Genomic DNA, 19,398 nt, shown 5'->3' on the forward strand with positions numbered 1-19,398 from the left:
CAACATTCATAACAAGTAAACATAGATGCTTCCTAGATAACAAAAAAAACCCCACAATTTTTTTTTTCAAATGCCTTTTTTTTTCTCTCTTTTTGAACAGGGGTGAACATAAATGGAAGCTTAATATGGGAATAATGGTTGATCAAATAGACAACATTAGACGCATTCCAGGCTAGTATCATGAAGATGAAATCAGAAGAGAGGATGTATGCATGAACAAAGAGAGGTATAAAAAAGAAAAGCTATCATAATTGGGTGATATCACAAAGGAAAGAGTAGAAGAAACTTGGGAGTAAGCATATCATAGTATTCTAGGACTAGCGGGGAATAGATGGGCACCTATAAGAATGAGTGAAATTGGGTTAATGTTAAGGGTAAGCTAGGGAAAATAGGTGAAGAGGATACACATATAGGTTTCACAAGTTATTTCAAGGTGGCCCAAGGAAAGGTGATTATGTCATTTAAGAATTAAAAATATGACCATTTTTACCTCAAGAGAGATTCAATTCACTTAGTGGAGATTAGAAACTTTAGACATGATTCACTCATTGGTGGGTGGATGATGGTTGCTCATTCGGCATTCCCCTAAGACGATAGTACTTCAACCCTTTGATTTTCATGTTTGTTCCTCACCCTACCAGATATCCTAACCATTTGGAGGAAAAACACATGCATCTAGACCATGGTTTATACCATTAAGAGATGTATTTGATCCGCTACACGAGCCTAACTTCTATACTCATGTTGCTACGACATGGGGTGACTGATTTTCCAAGATGGGCATGATTACATTTATACAATTATATGCTACCCCTCAACTTGAAAATATGTAAGGAAAAAAAATCTTGGCTCCAAATTCCCCCCCCCCTCCGATTTGAAATATGCATTTTCCCTAATGCAAGAGAAGAAAATGTAAGGAAGGGGATATTCTAACCATGATTCTTGCGCTTCCGATGGCACTATCTTGCCGTGGATCCTTGTGCTTGATATGTTTGCTTTCGTAGTTATTCTCCAAAAAACCCAAAAAAATATCTGGAAAGATAGTTAAAAGAGATCAAAGGGAAGATTAGTAAAGTAAATGTAAAAAGTGAAAGAAGCAAATCTAGGTAAGAAGCGAATTATATTAATGCAAGACTAAACCCCTGGTTCAAGAAGGTCTATCGTTGTTTCTATATGTTGGGGTTCTAGCTCCAGGTATGGTTTTAATCTTTGTCCATTGACCTTGAAATGTCTACCTGTCTTTGGATCTGAAATCAAAACAGCTCCATAATCAAACAGTTTAATAATGATAAATGGACTATCCCATCTGCCCCTAAGCTTCCCTGGAAATAATTTCAATCGAGAATTGTAAAGCCATAATTTATTTTCATAAAAAATTCATCTGTTTAACTTGCTATTGTTAAAGGCTTTCATTTTAGATTTGTAAATTACAGAATTTTTGTATGCTTCATTTCTTAGCTCTTGCAATTCTTGGAGTTGTAGCATACGATTTTTCCCTGCATCTTTCATAGCAAGATTCAATTTTCTAATTGCCCAATAATCTCGATGTTGAATCTCAATAGGAAAATGGCATGACTTTCCAAATATGAGTCTATAAGGGGACATCCCAATGGGTCCCTTATAGGCTGTCCTATAAGCCCACAATGCATCGGGTAATCTTTCACTCCAATCCTTACCATCTGGGCGTATGATCTTTTTAAGGATCTTTTTGATTTCATGATTACTAACCTCAACCTGGCCATTGGCTTATGGATGGTAAGGAGTTGTCATCTTATGATGAACCCCATACTTCTTGAGGAGGGTCCTGAAATGTGAATTATTAAAATGGGACCCACCATCTCTAATTATTACTCTTGGACATCCGAATCTAGAGAATATATATTGAGTTAAAATTTTCAATACTACCTTATGATCATTTGTCCTAGTGGGTATTGCTTCAACCTACTTAGACACATAATTCACCACCATCAATATATATTCATGTCCAAAGGATGGTGAAAAAGGACCCATAAAATCTACACCCCATAAATCAAATATCTCTATTTTTATAATCGGTTTTAGTGGCATGGCATCATTCTTTCTTATATTGATCATGGATTGGCATTTACAAAAAAAAATTACAAAATTCATATGAATCGCGAAATAACGTAGGGCAAAAAAAACCGCATTGAAGGATTTTTGAAGCAGTAATTTTTTATGCAAAATGTCCCCCACAAAAAGATGAATGACATAACTCTAGGATATTCCTATTTTCATCTTCTGGAACACATCTCCTCAAAATTTGATCAGCCCTAAGTGAAATAATTAAGGATCTTCCCCAAAATAGTATTGGACTTCTCTCATAATTTTTTTCTTTTCTTGTTCAGACCAATCCTCTAGGGTTCTACCTAAAGCTAGATAGTTAACTATGTGTGCAAACCATGGGACTTTTCTAGTGCTACTATAAAGGATATGCTCATCTGGAAAAAATTTAATAATAGGGATTGGGTCACTAATATTTAATCAAGACAAATGTTCAGCTACATAATTTTCAGGCCCTCATTTATCCGTAATTTCTAGGTCAAATTCTTGCATTAATAATATCCACCTAATGCATCTAGGTTTTGCCTCTTTTTATTTATTAAATATCTAATAGTTGACAGTGAGCAGGAAGGCGAGCCCACCATCGACCGAGGAGGGGTTCAAGTGGGAGACAGAACGGAGAGAGGAACAAGAGCAGGAATGCAGATTGGAGTCAGCGAGACCGAGAGAGGGCGAGGAACACAGGCAGACGAGGGGGGGCTTCGAAAAAGTTTGCACCTTCATACATATTCACATCGCACAGACCTCTGTGTGCTATGCAGTGCGGTGTGAAAAAATATTGTGTGGTGTGGTGTGCGAAATTCACACAGCACCACACAATTGCACAAAAATGTTTTGTTCACACAAACGGACCTTCCCTAATCTTAACCAATCGGTCACCTCCATATAATTCTTACTATGTTTAGGCTAAGAATTATTTGAATCACATGGTTAAATAATCATAAGTCGTAGTCACGACATAAACATCCATACTCAAGATGTCCATGGTATCTCAGGTCAACGGATAACTTATCCAACCTTGACATGAATCAACCTTATTTACATTTCGGGATTCACATAGATTAGTTTAGTGAATTCTTTCTCCAAAGATTATCCATCATTTGTCTTGTGTCTCCACACTAATGTCCATATCGACATCCATCAAATAGGAATATGAAGAATATATGTTTAAAGACAAGCGATCACTGTAGTATTATCTCATCATAATTCACTAGTCATTGCTTGTATTCATGGACTTCATTAAAAACATCACAAGGGAATATTAATAAATAAATATTAATTTCAATGAAATTCAATAAACATGGTGGTGTGATTTGCTTGATGACCACATAATATCCATAACAATATGGAGTGAAAATTTGTGTGTTTGACCCGTTGACCTTACCTTCAAAGTTAGGTAGGTCATTGCATTTTCATGTACTTAAAAGGATATATCATGTATTATGTGTACTTGATATTCTGGTTCATTCTAAACTATTGATATTATTTGGTTTTCCATGTCACGAAAACATGTTGACCATCGATTGGTCATATGTTGACAAATAGTTGACCATATTTGATTTTGAAATAAAATATCATGCTTATTCCATGTAAAATCACAAGTGAACTTTTACTTGCAAATTTATCAATATCACACATTAACTTCAAGTCAATGATACTCAATCTTCAGATAAGGCAAAATTTTAAGAGCGGGAGTGGTGCAGAACTGGCGTACTGAAGGTGATGATAATCAAAATTATTGAATGAGTTTACATGTAAAGTCACAAGGTGATGCTAAGCAGAAATACTTTAGTATCATGAAAATTTGGGTGAGTAGAGTGAAGAAGAGACTTTAAGAGAAAAGAATTTGATGTTAATATAATAAATATGAAATCTCTGTTTGGTTATTTTATGTTGTATAACAATGTGGAGTTGATTGAAGTCTATTGTGATAAAAAATCCAAAATATTTTTACGTATGTTTATACTCAAAAGAAATTAAATTAAGGTTTCAAACCAACCATTATTTAATTATTGTGAAGCAAGGCATGAGTTAATCGACATAGAATGATAATAGATGAGTTCTTTTAGAACCTCCTTTCATGCTCAGACATGTATAGGACATGTTTATGTTTAAAATATTTGTCAAATGCTATTTGGTGATTTATTTATTGATGTAAAATTGAAGGTCTATGTGACTAAATTGAGCTGAAATGAGAATAGCGTGTTGGATTTTATATTTTTAAGACTTAGATTGAGAATTACTCTAATTTATTGAGTGTTTTACAATAAGTTGAAGTGATATCATTATTATCTCTGTATTGTAACTTATTTACAGAAAATTGTGAATTTTATTTTATGGCTTTGATGGAAAGTTAAAAGAAGACAATGCATTCTTTTTACAAAGAAGGCTAAGGGGGCCAAAGTCAAGGAATATCAATTGAATTATTTTTTGCTTTTATATTTTGATTATATTTCAATGGTACAAGAGGGTTTTGGTTCAGGGGTTCTCAACCCTTGGTTAAGGAGATAGTGGCAGAGCTCCAAGTCTGGAGGTTACCCATGGAATGATTTAGGTACTTGCACCAAAGTTACCCTCGCTCATTTTTTCCTATATAGAGATATTGGATAAATATATTGAATAAATTAATGATAAAAAAATATACTGGGTTATTTATATGAAATTTACATATTTTTATGCATTAAAGTATTTGGATATGTGTTATCAAGCTTAAAATGATTAAATCTCCTTGCTAATGATATTATGATTTTTGTGGATTTAATGGTACTTTAAGGAATTTTCCCACATCATATTCTTAAAGAGAATAACTTTGAGATTCAGTATATTTTTATAATTTTGTTGACCTTATATTAATGGAGATATAAATTTTCTATGTCAATATATATATATATATATATATATATATATATATATATATATATATATATATATTATTTTCTGACTTAATAATTATTTAATAATGATTTATTCAAGTTTTTTTCCCTTAAAACGGTCCCCGCCATATGTCGCCATTTAATTTGCTTGAATGGCGACCAATTCAAGCCTTGTAAATGATTAGATGTGCTCATCATTGCAAAAAGTGGCAATTACGGCACTGTGATGCCATAATTTCCCAATCGTTGATTGACATGTTACATTTATTTTGTTCGCAAGGGTGACATGGACCAATGAAAAAATATGAGATTTAAATTATAAATATGAGATTTAAATGTGATGTGATAATCAACTGATAAAATCATAAAATAATGTTTTTAAAAGTCAATATTTTATGGTGGTACATGTGGTGCGCACATGTAACACCATCATTAATTTAAAACATATGTGATGCTGATATGGCACGCAAAAATGCGTCGCCACGTCACGCAATGATGATTATTTTGTATTTTCTGATGAGACTGGCACGCACCAGCTTGTCATTCAAATGAAGAAACTAAACAAATAATAAATAAATAAAAGAGAGAAAACGTGTGACCCTTGCAAAGAGAAAACACACCGCCACGTCACACTATTATTGTTTAATAAAATAGGTTTTATTGTGTTTTTTCCTCTGTGTAGTGACACGTTACATCCTCGGAGTGGATAATCATGTCAATCATTAATGGTTGATGATTGGACACCTCAACTACCAACAGAAAATGAGGAAGCATCAATGCTGATGACAAGGAGAGAGGAAAAATAGACAGCTTGGATCGCTCCAACTTCAAAGCTTGATATTTGAAGATCCAAAAGTCTGATTGAGTTCAAATTTTGAAGGATGCTTTGTCTTCATGAACCATGTCAAAATCATTCATAAATTTTTTTCCTACTCATGCAAGCTGATTGAAAGATCATTAGTTTCTTAGATTCATCAAGAGGCGACAAAGAAGAAGGGGAGCTTACTTGCACCCAGAATTTGGTGTGATTGATAAACTCAAAACTAGGATAAAATTTAAGTCATTTTGAATTTAAGTTTAATCAATAATATTTATAAACCTTTATCAAGATAGTGATGAGAAAAGGTCATCTCCAAACGGAATGGATCTTAGGGAAATAGCTCTTTTGAAGGGTGAGTTTTAGAAGGTGAGAAGGATTACGCATACTGTAAGAGATAGTGAATGGGCAAAGATTGTAATCTTGATAGAGGTATTATTAATTTAAGAATATGGGACGAGCATGATATTACTAATGGATCATTATCAAACGAGTAGGATTAGAGCTTTCGGTAAGAGAAGACGTGAATGGTGGCAGTGAGACAAGGTTCAAATTAATGATAAGAGGTATCAGACTTAGGGTTTTATAATTTTGGTTTTACTAAAATAGAAGAGGGTTGGAAGGCGAGGTGGAATAAAGATGATGGTGTGGGACGTGGTGATATGAGTAGTGAAATAGAAGTCAAGTGAGAATTGAGATGGGAGTAGATAGAGCTTTAGGTTTTCTTAGACGAGTTCGTGATGGCATAGAGGACACGTGAGGTAGATGGTATGATGTGATGTATACGGATGATGATGGATGGGAATCATAGATGATTTACCTTAATGTATTGAAGAATAATCAATGTAGGGCTAGAGGCTAACCTTCGAGACGTATGTTCCATGGAAATCAAGGCATCTTCTTGATGCAAAGTAGCCTCCCTGCTTCTCTGTTGATCCTCTCCGAGCGCTAAAGACACGAAGAACACCTTGATGGACCTTCATACCTTCATTTTCTTTCAATTTGCCTCTCTAGGAGCAAGTGAGCTCAAACATGTTTTTTTACAAAGATGGGGAGCTCAATTTATAGATCAAACCATATGAATGGATAGATGACATAAAAACAAAGGTACCCTAAAAATTTTCAGCTCAATTGGAGTTCTAGATTGCCAAATATCAAGTTTGGAAGTTGGTTGATTCCTATCTGACATATTCAATTCGGTGCATGCACTTTAACACTGGAATTAACATACCTATTTTGTGATATATGATGAACAAATTCCATTTCATGCATCAATTCCTATATTATATAACATTTTTTCTATTTCTTTATGAATTCAACATGATTATGACAATGAATACCGCCTAAAGATGTTAAGTAAAAAATAATGATTACTAAGGAGAACGGCAGAGAACAAAAAGGGGGTTGTGGCCTAGAAGTAACGTCCAGGCAGCACCGCAGGCATAGTCGTGGTCGCAGGTGCTAAGGCAGAAGCCTAAGGCCACACTTGCTGGCATAGGCGAAGAGAGCAGAGGACAACAAGACTACAAAGGAACATCATATCGGTACCCGTGCGGGCATGCACGAGAGGTCTGTCCTCTCTTGGAATCTTTTTTTTTTAGGTACTCATAACCAAACTATAGATTTTACCTAAATGAAACTAATTTTTGATTGAACTGAGAATGCACCAAAAGTTCAGGCAAAGCTTTATTTTTCCCTAAAAACAATGCAAGACCAAAACTGGCATTCCTTAACATAAAATATTTTTAATTCTTAAAATATTTAGAAATATATATTTTATCTTGGAAGTATACATCTCTTCAAATAAAATGTCAAAAAATCTAACATTATGTATTCTGACTTAGAAAATATATCTATGTATGAATTTAATGTCAAATAATTTCGATATAAATATTGAATTTAAAAATTCTTTTCTATGTGTAGATGAAATACTAAAATTCTACGCTCATAAATTTTTTAAGTTACTAAATTTCTTTGATTTAGAAATACAAAATTTCTTTAATATATATTTTTGTGAATTAAAAAGGTCCATAAATACCAAAAATGAAAATGAGAATAATGTTCCATAGATAAATTTTAATATCTTAACCATGATAAAAATGATGTTAATGCAAATAAACATTAAAAATTCTGACATAATAAAATAATCATTGTGTTATCAGCATTATTATGACATCACAAATCGTTATGCCATAATAGACCAATTATGATGTGATATGTCCAAAGACATGTGACAGCATTAAAGGGCCAATTGTATTTTCCATAAATGTAATAAACACGGTGGACATGTGCCGACAAAACAAAATCATGTTGTTTAAAATTGTGATTATCATGCTTTTAAATGGCTATAAAGCAAGACAAATGCTACGGATGATGACATGCATCTTGTGCATTTATTTACATCATCATTCACCACTTTTAGAAGCAAAGTATCAAGATTATGATATATCTTATCAATATTTTAGGATATTTCATAATCATCACCCTATTTATTTAAGATTTAAAGATTAGATTATTTTATGGTTCAAAATATCCTTTTTCTTGTTTGATATTTCTAAATTCAAGCTGTTTGAAATTAATTGCATTTATTGACTTTGGTTCTTTTAGGATATAAGTGGATTCATATTGAAATGAAGAAAAGAATAATATTATAATAATCAAACTCAACTTTCAAAGTTTACGTAGTTTGAAGCTTTGAAACTTTCAAACTAGTTTTTTTTATAATAATTTATTTCAGGGGGCATGTATTTCAAAAATGTAAGATTTATAAACCATCGGATGATGTCATTTGAAAATACCTTATAATATAAAACATATGAATTCCAGAGTTTTTTCAAAGAAAAAATAATGAATTTTCAGAAATTAAAAGGATGAATAAGTAAAAATTTTGGTGTAGGTCCTGGCAGCCGCTGACAAGGTTGTGTCAATAAGTGGCAGCACATCAACAAGCCATCATGCCTGCATGGGCTTGTTAGCCCTTAAATAGCACAAGATTACCCCATGCGTGGTTATTTCAGACCAATATTCACCAGAGCCATTATATGCTCCACTTAAAAGCAAAATTTCCCTATAGGATTTCATTTTTTGAAGTTATGTGCATGTACACGCGGAAGAACACAAGAAATCTCATGAATATCTATAATTTTGAGGATTTTTTTGTAAAGACAATCATTGTGGATCTCACTACGTGCACAACGTGCAGCACCATCGGCACACTGTGGCATCATATTGACTATCAGATTTCGTTTAAAGAATATACTGCCAATATCTCTCATGTCTGTAAGAAAGTATTTAATCTATTTTCTCTTCACGAAAAAGGTATTTTAGAAATTGAAGATTAAGCTTTAAGGGTATTTTTACCACAATGCTTTGATGTGTATTTTGATGAATGTTCAAAGTGATGCATGCCTCGATATGGGTTGTGATCAAAGCGCAGTAGGCCCTCAGTCAAGTAGTTGACTAATTATATGTGAAGATAAAATAAGAGCCTTAGATATATCAAAAGGTTACTTAGTTTGACCATACATTGAACAAGTCAAACCGTGTATTTAGGACTCGTAATTTTATAACATGAAGATAAACATAGTTTTTACAATTGTTCAGGTATTTGTGTGAACTTGTCTTTATTTGATTTGTTGAGTAACTTGTTCAAAATCTTAATTACTACCGTCAAGTATTTAAAGCTGAATTTATTGATAATTTAATGAAAATTAATTAGATTAGGATACTATTATCCAATGGTGATATCTTTATTTACATGTTGTGGTAAACATATCTAAAAGTTTGATATTATTTTAAATCTCAAGTCCTTGGCATTGCGGCTAGTTTTTGCTCTTAACTCGTGAAAGGTATTTTGAATTGATGGAAAAATTGTAAATATAAAAAAATTGAAATTAAAATGATTATTATTTTATATTGCTTATTCATAATTAATGAATATGACTGTTGGACTTTTGACAGATTACTATTATGCCCTTTCATATTTCCAAGTCCATATATGCAGTTTTCAACCCTAATTTTAAACTCCCTTCTCCTTGCCCTTTGAAAATCGCAGTCGAAAAGCTAGAGAGATTTCTCAAGTCCTAGAGCAATTTTCAAGCAGTTTTTGAGCATTCTTTAAAGAGATCATTTGTTTCTAACATCAATCCAAGTCCATAGAACTTGGAATAGCGGTTTTTGGTGCAGGATATTTCAAGATTCAAAGAAAAGAATGATGGGATCCGAACTTCACACATCTTTGACATTGTGATAAGTTTATAATTTTTAGCATACTTTTTATACTGATTTTGACCTTTTATTCAACATGTGTATTCTTGCTAACATCCATAAAAAATCAAAGAAATTTGAACCACATCTTTTGGTTAAGTTTGGAAAGAATTACAGGTGTTTGAAGTTGGACACAGAGGAATCGGGCTGTAAATAGAGGACAATGAAAGATTTATTTTGAAGATTTATCTGATTTGTTTTTGAATACTTGGTCTGAGATAACAGTGGTTCAAAATTGTGTTGAAAACTGTTACAGGTGGAATCATTTTATTTACTGCAGGATTGAAAAAGATATTGGAGTTTTAAGCATTAAAGGTCAAACCCTAATCCAGAATTTTATCCAAATAAAAACGTGGATGAGAAAAGGACAGAAGAAAGAACGACCACAAACAAGGAGGTATTACTGAAGGGAAGTCATAGTTATATTTATGAATCTTTATCTCTGAATTAATAAATTTTTGACATAAAATATTTCTTTTTGAAATACTTAAAATTGATCATTGTCTTGAATAATATTTTGAGTAGCCATCAATACTAAGTGATGTTGAGGAGAATACATTATTCATAAATATACTATTATTGCTAGATCTTTGTGATCACTCATGTTAAGGCTTTGGGGGCCTTAAGAAGAAGGCTTCGGGGGCTAAGTTGAAGTAGATTAAGCAATGCCATTCCATGGAAGCCTTTGAGGGTTGAGGACGAGAAAGCTTCATCGACTTTTTCTTTTTTCTTGGTATCCTTGTTCAGACCTATTTCCAATTGATTTATTGGGGAGCATTCACACAAACTTGGTTAGCCACATCATCACCTTGGGACATCATTAAGGATTAGCCTAAGCTGTCTAAAAAATAAAACTGTGTCTTCCATTTCCCCTACCTCATTTCTTAAGTAAAAAAATTGTTGGCTAATTAAAATAAAAATATAATATAATTAGAGAACCTAATTCCCCCCTCCCCCCCCTTCCAAGGTTATTCCTTGGCGACCTAAACTAACATAAATCATGTATAGATCCCTCATGTGGTTATTCTTTTGGTCAGAAATAGATTGGCTTGCACTCTAGACTTGGTGATGCTTGGATGGAGAATCATGGCCAACACAATGGAAGTCTTCAAAAGTCCAAAATAAAGTAACTATGAAGGTTATTGGTTAGAGTGAGGTAATTAACTAGGTTGTTGGTCAGAATGATGTAATAATTGTTTATTATGATTTATAATGAGTTAATTTTTAATAATATTATAATTTTTAAATAAATTTGGATCAAATCACCACCTCCTCTCCCCCCCAAATTCACAGCAATTTTAGCCATGTGCCCGTTCATGGATTTGTCACTCATTCCTTAACCATTACTAGTGATTTTGGCAGCAATAAATTTATTTTTCTGAATGTTTTCATTTATATAAAATACAGGCAATTTTGTTGAAGCTATGAACCCCAAATATTCATCTAACAATAACATCTTCGTTCAAGTTGCAATTTTTGGGCATTGATATTGAGAGTCATATTATTTGAATCTCTAAATTCATGACTTATGAATTCTCTCTTCATAATATGTCCATCAATACCTAGTTAGTCCAACTGATAACACTCTCTTGGTCAACCCCATGACTTTGGTCGGACATGAAAGTCAGATCATTTATAAGTATCGAGTCTAAAAAGTTATATAATGTCATGACTTATTTAAAATTCCTATCTCTATATAGTTGTTTTCTTTCTCTGTCTAGTTGTGTTAATATAATTCTAGAAAATTGTATTACCATATTCATTGTCAGTTCTATTAATGTCAATGGGTAGGTCAAAGTCAATCTTTGAATGGTCTATGAATTTTATTTTATTTAAAAATTATTAATTTATGGAAAAACATTAAACTAATAATACATTGATTATGTCAGAAAATGTGAAATCTTAAAAATTATCCATTAAATAGTTACTAAGTTGACTTGGACAATATATTAGCACAAGTTGACTCACTTGCTGGTTTTGAATAGATTTTTTTATTGTATTTTAATTTATAAATATGTATTTTAATTATTGCCTCTTTCTTGGTAAAATTTGAGCTTGTTTGACCAACCCGACCACGTTAAAAGTCACTCTATCTATATACTCATCATCATACTCGAGTATATTCGAGTATACGCTAAAATGACATCACACTTTTCTCCAATTAACAACCCATGATCTAATGATTATAATAAATGCAATGTCAAAGGCCAAACAAGCATGTGCACGTGACATGATATGAATGGGTGCTTAACATAAAGCGTGGATACTTTTTTAGAGGATCCTAGGATGTTGACTGACACACGACTTGTGATGATTGAACACGTTGATTGCAGTGGAATACTTAGGGAGTTCGAGGATTTACAATGAGAGAAAAATATCAAAGTGTTTATACTCATAAAGTTAGAACTCAATAAAAGACAAGTAATTTTGGGCTGAAATTATGAGGGTCTCTCTCTCTCTCTCTCCCTCCCTCCCTTACCTCTATCCAGAAATCCCATCAATCCAGGAAAATATTGTATGGGAATTTCCCATACATTGGTAGGCCAAATGAAACAAAATTATTGGAGAACCATTTAATTCTTCTTGGTTCCCATTGTTGCTCGACGTGAGAAGGCAAAAAAGAAGTGGAAGGGATCTTTCTATGTCGCAACTCACTTTGTTCTTGGTGGAGTATAAGGATCTATAGTGGGCTCCTTGCAGTTTTGTTGTCATCTTCTTCTCGAAACCCATCCATGTATCTCACTCCATTACGCATACACCCATCCATATCCATCCATCTATATTCAATTCATATCACCATTCAACATTATGAAATAATGTGGATCTGTGAAATATAATGCATTGGCATTGTATAACTTTCCTAAATTTGGCAACCTTAGATACTACCTAGTTGAGTAAAATATAATTTGTATAAAAGTACATTGGAGAGTTATACTCGGATATTTACTTATATACAAAACCTGATGTTCCATATGGCTCAATTCCATGTTGATCTATAAATTTCCATTGTACGAATTATATTATGCATCTATGATCACGGAGGCAATAGAGAAACATCAAGAGATAAAACCTGTTGAATCAAAGAAAAATAGGAAATAATATACAAATCTATTGAAATACTTGTGGATGATTTTTAAATGTTGAGTGAGAACTCACAAAGACGAAAGTGGGTATTTTAAATAATGCCATACTTAACACCAGGAGTCACATCTCATAGGAGCAGATCATTGATTTTATGGGAAAAAGTTTTCACGAGCTACAAAACTGAAAAATTAAAAAGATTGTATATTGGTGCACAAATTCCCAGTAAAAAAATGACATATTTTTTATCCTATATAAAAATTGTTTTAAATTTCTCAAGGAAGCCATTGATATAATCGTTATAATCGGGGCATAAGATGGTTGATGAACGCATACCTCAACCAACATTAAAATCAATCATAATGGGTAGTATCGAGCAGTACTATTAAAGTAATAGATTAAATTTTCAATTATGTATTTTGAATTTGAATTTGGATAAATTCAAGTTTAAACTGAAAGGTTTCTGGCAAGTAATCCATAACTGAGTCCATGTGTTCAAAGGTTGTCTAGACCAAACTCTGTACACTTGTTGGCTAGAAAGTATTCTTACACTCAGGAAAAGACTTTAAGGCACAATTGACTTGGATTGCATTCTTTTAACATCAAGTATTATTGTAATTACTACAATTTTCCTTCATGATCATTAATAATCCCATAATAATTTTGCGTATACTGATCCATCTGCCTCTTTCTCTGAAATTCCAATAATTTTCCATTCCCTAATAAGTTACAATAACATGGGCTTGGTGTTATTTGGGCCAGTCTCACTATCGGGCCCATTACGTGGAATTAGTCGAAAGGGGGGGACATAAGACTAATTTTATAATTTGTGGGGATGGTTTTGGGTTTTGCTTATATAGCGACGAGGCTCTTTCTACCCTAATTTCTTTCTGCCGCCGCTGCTTCTTCTGCGCATTTCTTCGGATCTCTGGGCGTCGCCGTGGTAAGATTAGATTGCAAGACGATTGACTTTTTATCAATCTGATTCGTAATCTCGTATGCTCCTTGTATTCACGGTTTTTTGTTTTAGTCATTGATTTCACTTTAGATCAGTGTTCATTTTTTTTTTTTTTTGTATTGTCAAACTGCCATCTTTTATCCTAGTTTGATTACGCTGTGGTACTTCTCATCTAGGTTTGTCCTGGACAGTTGATCTTCAATGGAATTAGTCAAATCTATCACTAACGCTACCGTTTAATGCTATTCTGATACTAGCGTTATTCGGTTTCTTCTTTAATGCTTATGCTGCTTGTCGCGTGTTCTTCGCAGTAGTTGCTAATTAGATTTGTTGTCTAGATTTATACGAATCGGATCGTTAGGGATTTATACGAATCTGGCAACACCGGCTTGTGTGTCGATTCTCCGTGCCTATCAAAAACACACTCTTTTGACGGCCTCGCGCAAATTGATACGTTTCAAATAGACCTAACGTTATTGATTAAATTCTTTAAAATGTTCGAGTATTACTCTCTTGGAATCTACAGTTTTTTCCTCAAGAACGAGGTTCTTGCTTTACAGAGTTCTTCGAGATGGTGAGGGTCAGCGTTCTGAACGATGCTCTCAAGAGCATGTACAATGCGGAGAAGAGAGGCAAGAGACAGGTCCTAATCAGGCCTTCATCGAAGGTGATCATCAAATTTCTCTTGGTGATGCAGAAGCACGGTACGCCATAGCACTCATCTGGGGTCTCTCAAAATTTGATTTTTTTTGTATTTTAATCATATATTGCATTGGGCATTCATTACTTTAGGTTACATTGGAGAGTTCGAGTATGTAGATGATCACAGGGCCGGTAAGATTGTTGTTGAGCTAAACGGACGGTTGAACAAGTGTGGCGTGATCAGCCCAAGATTTGATGTCGGAGTTAAGGATATTGAGCCGTGGACCGCCAGGCTGCTTCCCTCTCGACAGGTTAATCTTCATTCCCTGCTTTTATTTCGTATCTTCTTGTTTATAGTTGATGAAAATCATTTTACAGATTGATTATTCAGTATCTGATACTATGCGACGGGTAAAGAAACCAATTTCAAGTCCACAATAGAATAATCCTTTATTTTATTGCGTGTTTTTGTTGTTTAGGTGTTTGTATACGTTTAGTTGGAAACATTGCGCTGACTGCAATCCATCTCGTCTTCATTTCATTTTTGAAGTAATTTTTTGTTAATTTAAAGTATAAATCAAGGTAATTTCTATTTGAAAGTTTTTGTTCTTTAAATGTTTGCATACATTTAGTTTTGGAATCATTGTGCTGACTGGAATCCGTATGTTCTAAATGTCACTTTAGAAGTGCTTTGTTCCTGTTTATTTTAAGCATAATGCTAGTTTATTTAGAACTCACCTATCTGAAACTGTACGACCAGAAAAGTAAACCAGCTTAAAAGGTGAAAACAAGAAATACTTTATTAGTCAAGTTTTTTTTAAACTGATTATCGTCGTATGTGAAGCTGGGTTTTATCATGCTGGTTACAATCAATATTGTCTTAGTTTTTTCACTGATTATCGTCATACGTCAAATCTGATCTTCCTTTCACAAAAAATTCCAAACTAAAGTAATTATATCTCGCACGATGAATCAGATTTTTATTTTTTGCAAGTTTTTCTTTCAGACGTCTTTTACTCAATTATTGTCTGTCATTGGCTTTTGCAGTTGATTTGAGTAACAGAATTATGATGTTAAATTAGTAGAAATTATTATTATTGTGATTGTGAAAAAGGAAAATTACTTTTTTTGCATTATATTCTTTTGTTGACGTTTAAATGCCGTTCTTACAGTTTGGATACATCGTGCTCACCACATCGGCGGGAATTATGGACCATGAAGAGGCTCGTAGGAAGAACGTCGGTGGGAAAGTTCTTGGTTTCTTTTATTAGTGACAACGGAGAATGATCCAGAATTCAAGTTTTTCTATTTTGGTAATTTTATAGGGTTTTGTAGTGTCCAATCAAATTATAGCCCGTTTGAGACCTTGCGGTATTTGATATTTCTTCATCGTCGACTTTATGAAATAATTACTTGAGTTTTTATATATTGAGTTTTCGTAACGGATAAAGTGTAATTTTCGAGGGTAAGTACTTATCTCATCATCGGACAAATTAGGCAATATACATGTCTTTAATCTATATTAAATTAAAGAGTAATGAACTCTAAACAAACTCTAAAATATATTTGACACGGATTGGAGCCTGATATCCAAACATCTCGGTATCCGATAACGTATACTGTAAAGCAGATAACGTTAAGCCTCTCTCCTGGAATCTCTCTCTCGGTCTCGAAAGAGAGACATACTAAAATACAAGATGTGAATAGGTGTATGTTACTGTAACGAATACTGGATTGTTATATTATTGATATTATTCGATATGCGCACGTGACATCGACCTTCAAAATTGTGAAATTCTCACAGATTACGGATAACGTTTGAAAAATTCCGCTATCTGCTATTGTTTTCCGATAACAGATAATGGAGAATGAATACGTAATTGTTGATAACAAATAAAGTCGAAATGAAACAACTTCGTATTCGTTATCCATTTTCGTATTCGCTATCTGAACAGTAGCACCCCCCAGGGTCAACTATCGTCGTTGCAAGTTTTGTAGCTTTTAGTAGTACCAAGAAATTGTAATTTTCTCATAAAACATCACATATTTAGATTTACAGATGGTCATTGTTCACGCTGACTAATGTAATTCAAAGTCTGTAGTCAAATCAATTTGTAAGGAAAGATCGCTCAAAGTTGAATAAGGTGATCAGCAGAGATCGCCTCTTATTTTGATTAGATAACCGATGTCTTTGAAATCTTTTGTTCCAAAAATCCAAGAACATGATCAATAACAGTACGTGATATTAGAATCGACAGAGAGGATGGGTATTAGATACTGATATCGAACTGGACATGCTACTCATCTCCCCATGTATCTAATATTAAAGCAATGACTAGACTATAGACGGACGCCTGCAGTTATCATACCTATAGTTCCGGATCGTCCCGGACGTGGACGATGGACGGGACGGGACGAATTTCATCCCGACGTTCAGAGTAAGTTCTGGGACGAAGGACGGGACGGTTTTTCGTCCAACCATAAAAAAACCGTCCCGTCCAATCATACGGGGATGGTTTTTTGTCCCGTCTAGTCCTCTCGGGATGAATTTTCGTCCCGAAATTTGTCCCGGACGAAAAAAATCCATTTTATATTTTTAATATATTAATATATATATATATTTCTAAGTTATTAAAGAGAAATATGGAGGAGAGAGAATGCAAATGGACATATGTACAATTAATTCTGAGCGGCGTGAGCTTGCTCGCCCGAAAAAATACAAGGACCTTGATACAAATTGTCATAGCGAGTCCATGTGGCAAGATCTCAACCGTCGGATGTGAATCCCGCAGTTTTTCGTCCACACCCGTCCATCCCATCCGGTGGTCCCTGGGACGAATTTTCGTCCAGAAACTCGTCTGTATCCTCGGATGGGACGATTTTTTCGTCCCTGTACAAAAAAATCGTCCCATCCGCGTCCATGAACTATAATCATACCGTATGGGGACCGTCACCACCTGTCCTCGAGACACGTACGGACGTTGGTGGCCGCCATATCGTACCAGGAGTCGTTGCCATCTCTCCTCGAGGGTCGTATTGAGGAATGAAGCCGCCACACCGGGAGCCATCGCCACCTCTCCTCGAGACACGTCTCTGTGCCTACTGTTGGGTTATGTAGTTTGGTTCATCCATGAAAAACACATTCCATGGATGCGGAAGCATGGTCGATCGATTCTCAATCGATCTATAAAACAAACCGTTGTAGTGCCTTTTGGGGAACACGTTCCACCCTTGACTTTGTCGTTCCGAGATCGTTCTGAAGCCGTTCACGCGTCCGGCCTCTAGAAGTATCCACGCGATCACTCGGAGCTTGGATCTCCATTTCTTCTTCTTCAGTTCTTCTTGAGAACCTTGAAGATCTCCTCACCATGAAGACACTCTTCCTTGGAAGTGCAGAAGAGAGTGGAGGGGGGAGGGGCTCTCAAATTAAACTTGCATGGGTATCTAAAATGAGACCCCTTTCCCCTTTTACATTTCACTTAAGGTTTTTATCAAAAACCCTCCAAAGAAAAATATATCCACCAATGCCCTTATGACCTTGTGCGTGTGACCCTCTAGGCCCATGTATCGTTCTAGTTAATAACTTAAATGGCCCAATAACATTTATTGACCAACCTTATTAATTAACTATATCAACATATAGATTAACTAAATAAGGATCGATTTAATCCAATCGACAGGTTAAGTTTCCAGCCCGTGGGGTGCCAAGCTACACCTCGTGCTCTAGAAGATATCGAGTAGTCTTGAACTCTCTCATGGAACCTTTACCGTCATCGGTTTCCGTATATGTATAATCTATGATCCGCGCGAGACTCTCAACGACTTAGAGCATGGTTTATTGTCAAACTCTAATCCGTCATTCGATTAGTACTGATGCGTAACGGGGATCATTGGAGAAAGCCTTCTCCAATATCCTCACTACCTTGGCCAGGGATTTTTCTTGCATCGTCTTCCTCAAGTCAATCTCCTCTTATACCGAGGACGGATGATCCCGTCTTGACCATTCAATCATATCCGTAAGCTTCTTACTACATCCAATCTATAACTTATTTGAATCCCATGATTAGAGACTCATATATCACAGTCAAAATGTAGTCGTCCGCTTACGAGATGTCCTTGGTGTCTCAGGTCAGTGGATCACTTATACAACCGTGACTTGAATCAACCTGATTTACGTTTAGGTATAATACCATTCAGGGATTCATACGAATCAATTCAGTGAACTCTTTCTCTAAAGAGCACCCACTATCTGTCCTTAGTGTCTCCACACTAATAGCCACAGGATCAGTTATACTTATCGAATAAGTAGGATCAGCTAGTGCTATTCTACCCGGATAATTCGATGCCCGTCTCGACTATCCTCGAATAGGAATATTTAGAATACATGTTTAAAGACTTGTGATCACTGTATTATGATCTCATCATAATTCACTTTGTCATTGCACGTATTCATGGACTTCATTATAAACATCACACAGAATAATAATGAATGCAAATAATTTATTCAATGAACTTAAATAATCATGGTAGTGTGATTGGCTTGACGGCCATATAATATCCATCACCTACTGCCTCCCAGCACGTCAAGTCATACATGTCATCATGCTGACGGTCATGATGAAGCTGAGGCGGTGGCGTATAGTCACAAATATCAGGATCCGTCCTGATACTCCTTGTCC

General features: G+C 34.6%; 1 protein-coding gene across 1 annotated transcript; it reads left to right on the forward strand.

Annotated features, from left to right (window-relative positions):
• Window positions 1-13,940: 13,940 nt before the first annotated feature.
• On the forward strand, window positions 13,941-16,145 carry LOC144714428 (small ribosomal subunit protein uS8). Its single transcript, XM_078589171.1, has 4 exons — window positions 13,941-14,062; window positions 14,638-14,781; window positions 14,870-15,030; window positions 15,892-16,145. Exons 2-4 carry the CDS (start codon window positions 14,649-14,651, stop codon window positions 15,988-15,990), a joined length of 393 nt encoding a protein of 130 aa, XP_078445297.1. The 5' UTR covers window positions 13,941-14,062; window positions 14,638-14,648; the 3' UTR covers window positions 15,991-16,145.
• The last annotated feature ends 3,253 nt before the right edge of the window (window positions 16,146-19,398 follow it).

Source organism: Wolffia australiana, chromosome 17, assembly GCF_029677425.1.
Source record: "Wolffia australiana isolate 7733 chromosome 17, ASM2967742v1".
Lineage (NCBI taxonomy): Eukaryota > Viridiplantae > Streptophyta > Magnoliopsida > Alismatales > Araceae > Wolffia > Wolffia australiana.

Excerpts from the sequence above, each read along its gene's own strand:
- LOC144714428 (XM_078589171.1), top strand. The coding sequence starts at position 14,649 with ATGGTGAGGGTCAGCGTTCTGAACGATGCTCTCAAGAGCATGTACAAT. Across the intron at positions 14,782-14,869 it reads CTTGGTGATGCAGAAGCACG|GTTACATTGGAGAGTTCGAG; the intron begins GTACGCCATAGC and ends TCATTACTTTAG. Across the intron at positions 15,031-15,891 it reads GGCTGCTTCCCTCTCGACAG|TTTGGATACATCGTGCTCAC; the intron begins GTTAATCTTCAT and ends CCGTTCTTACAG.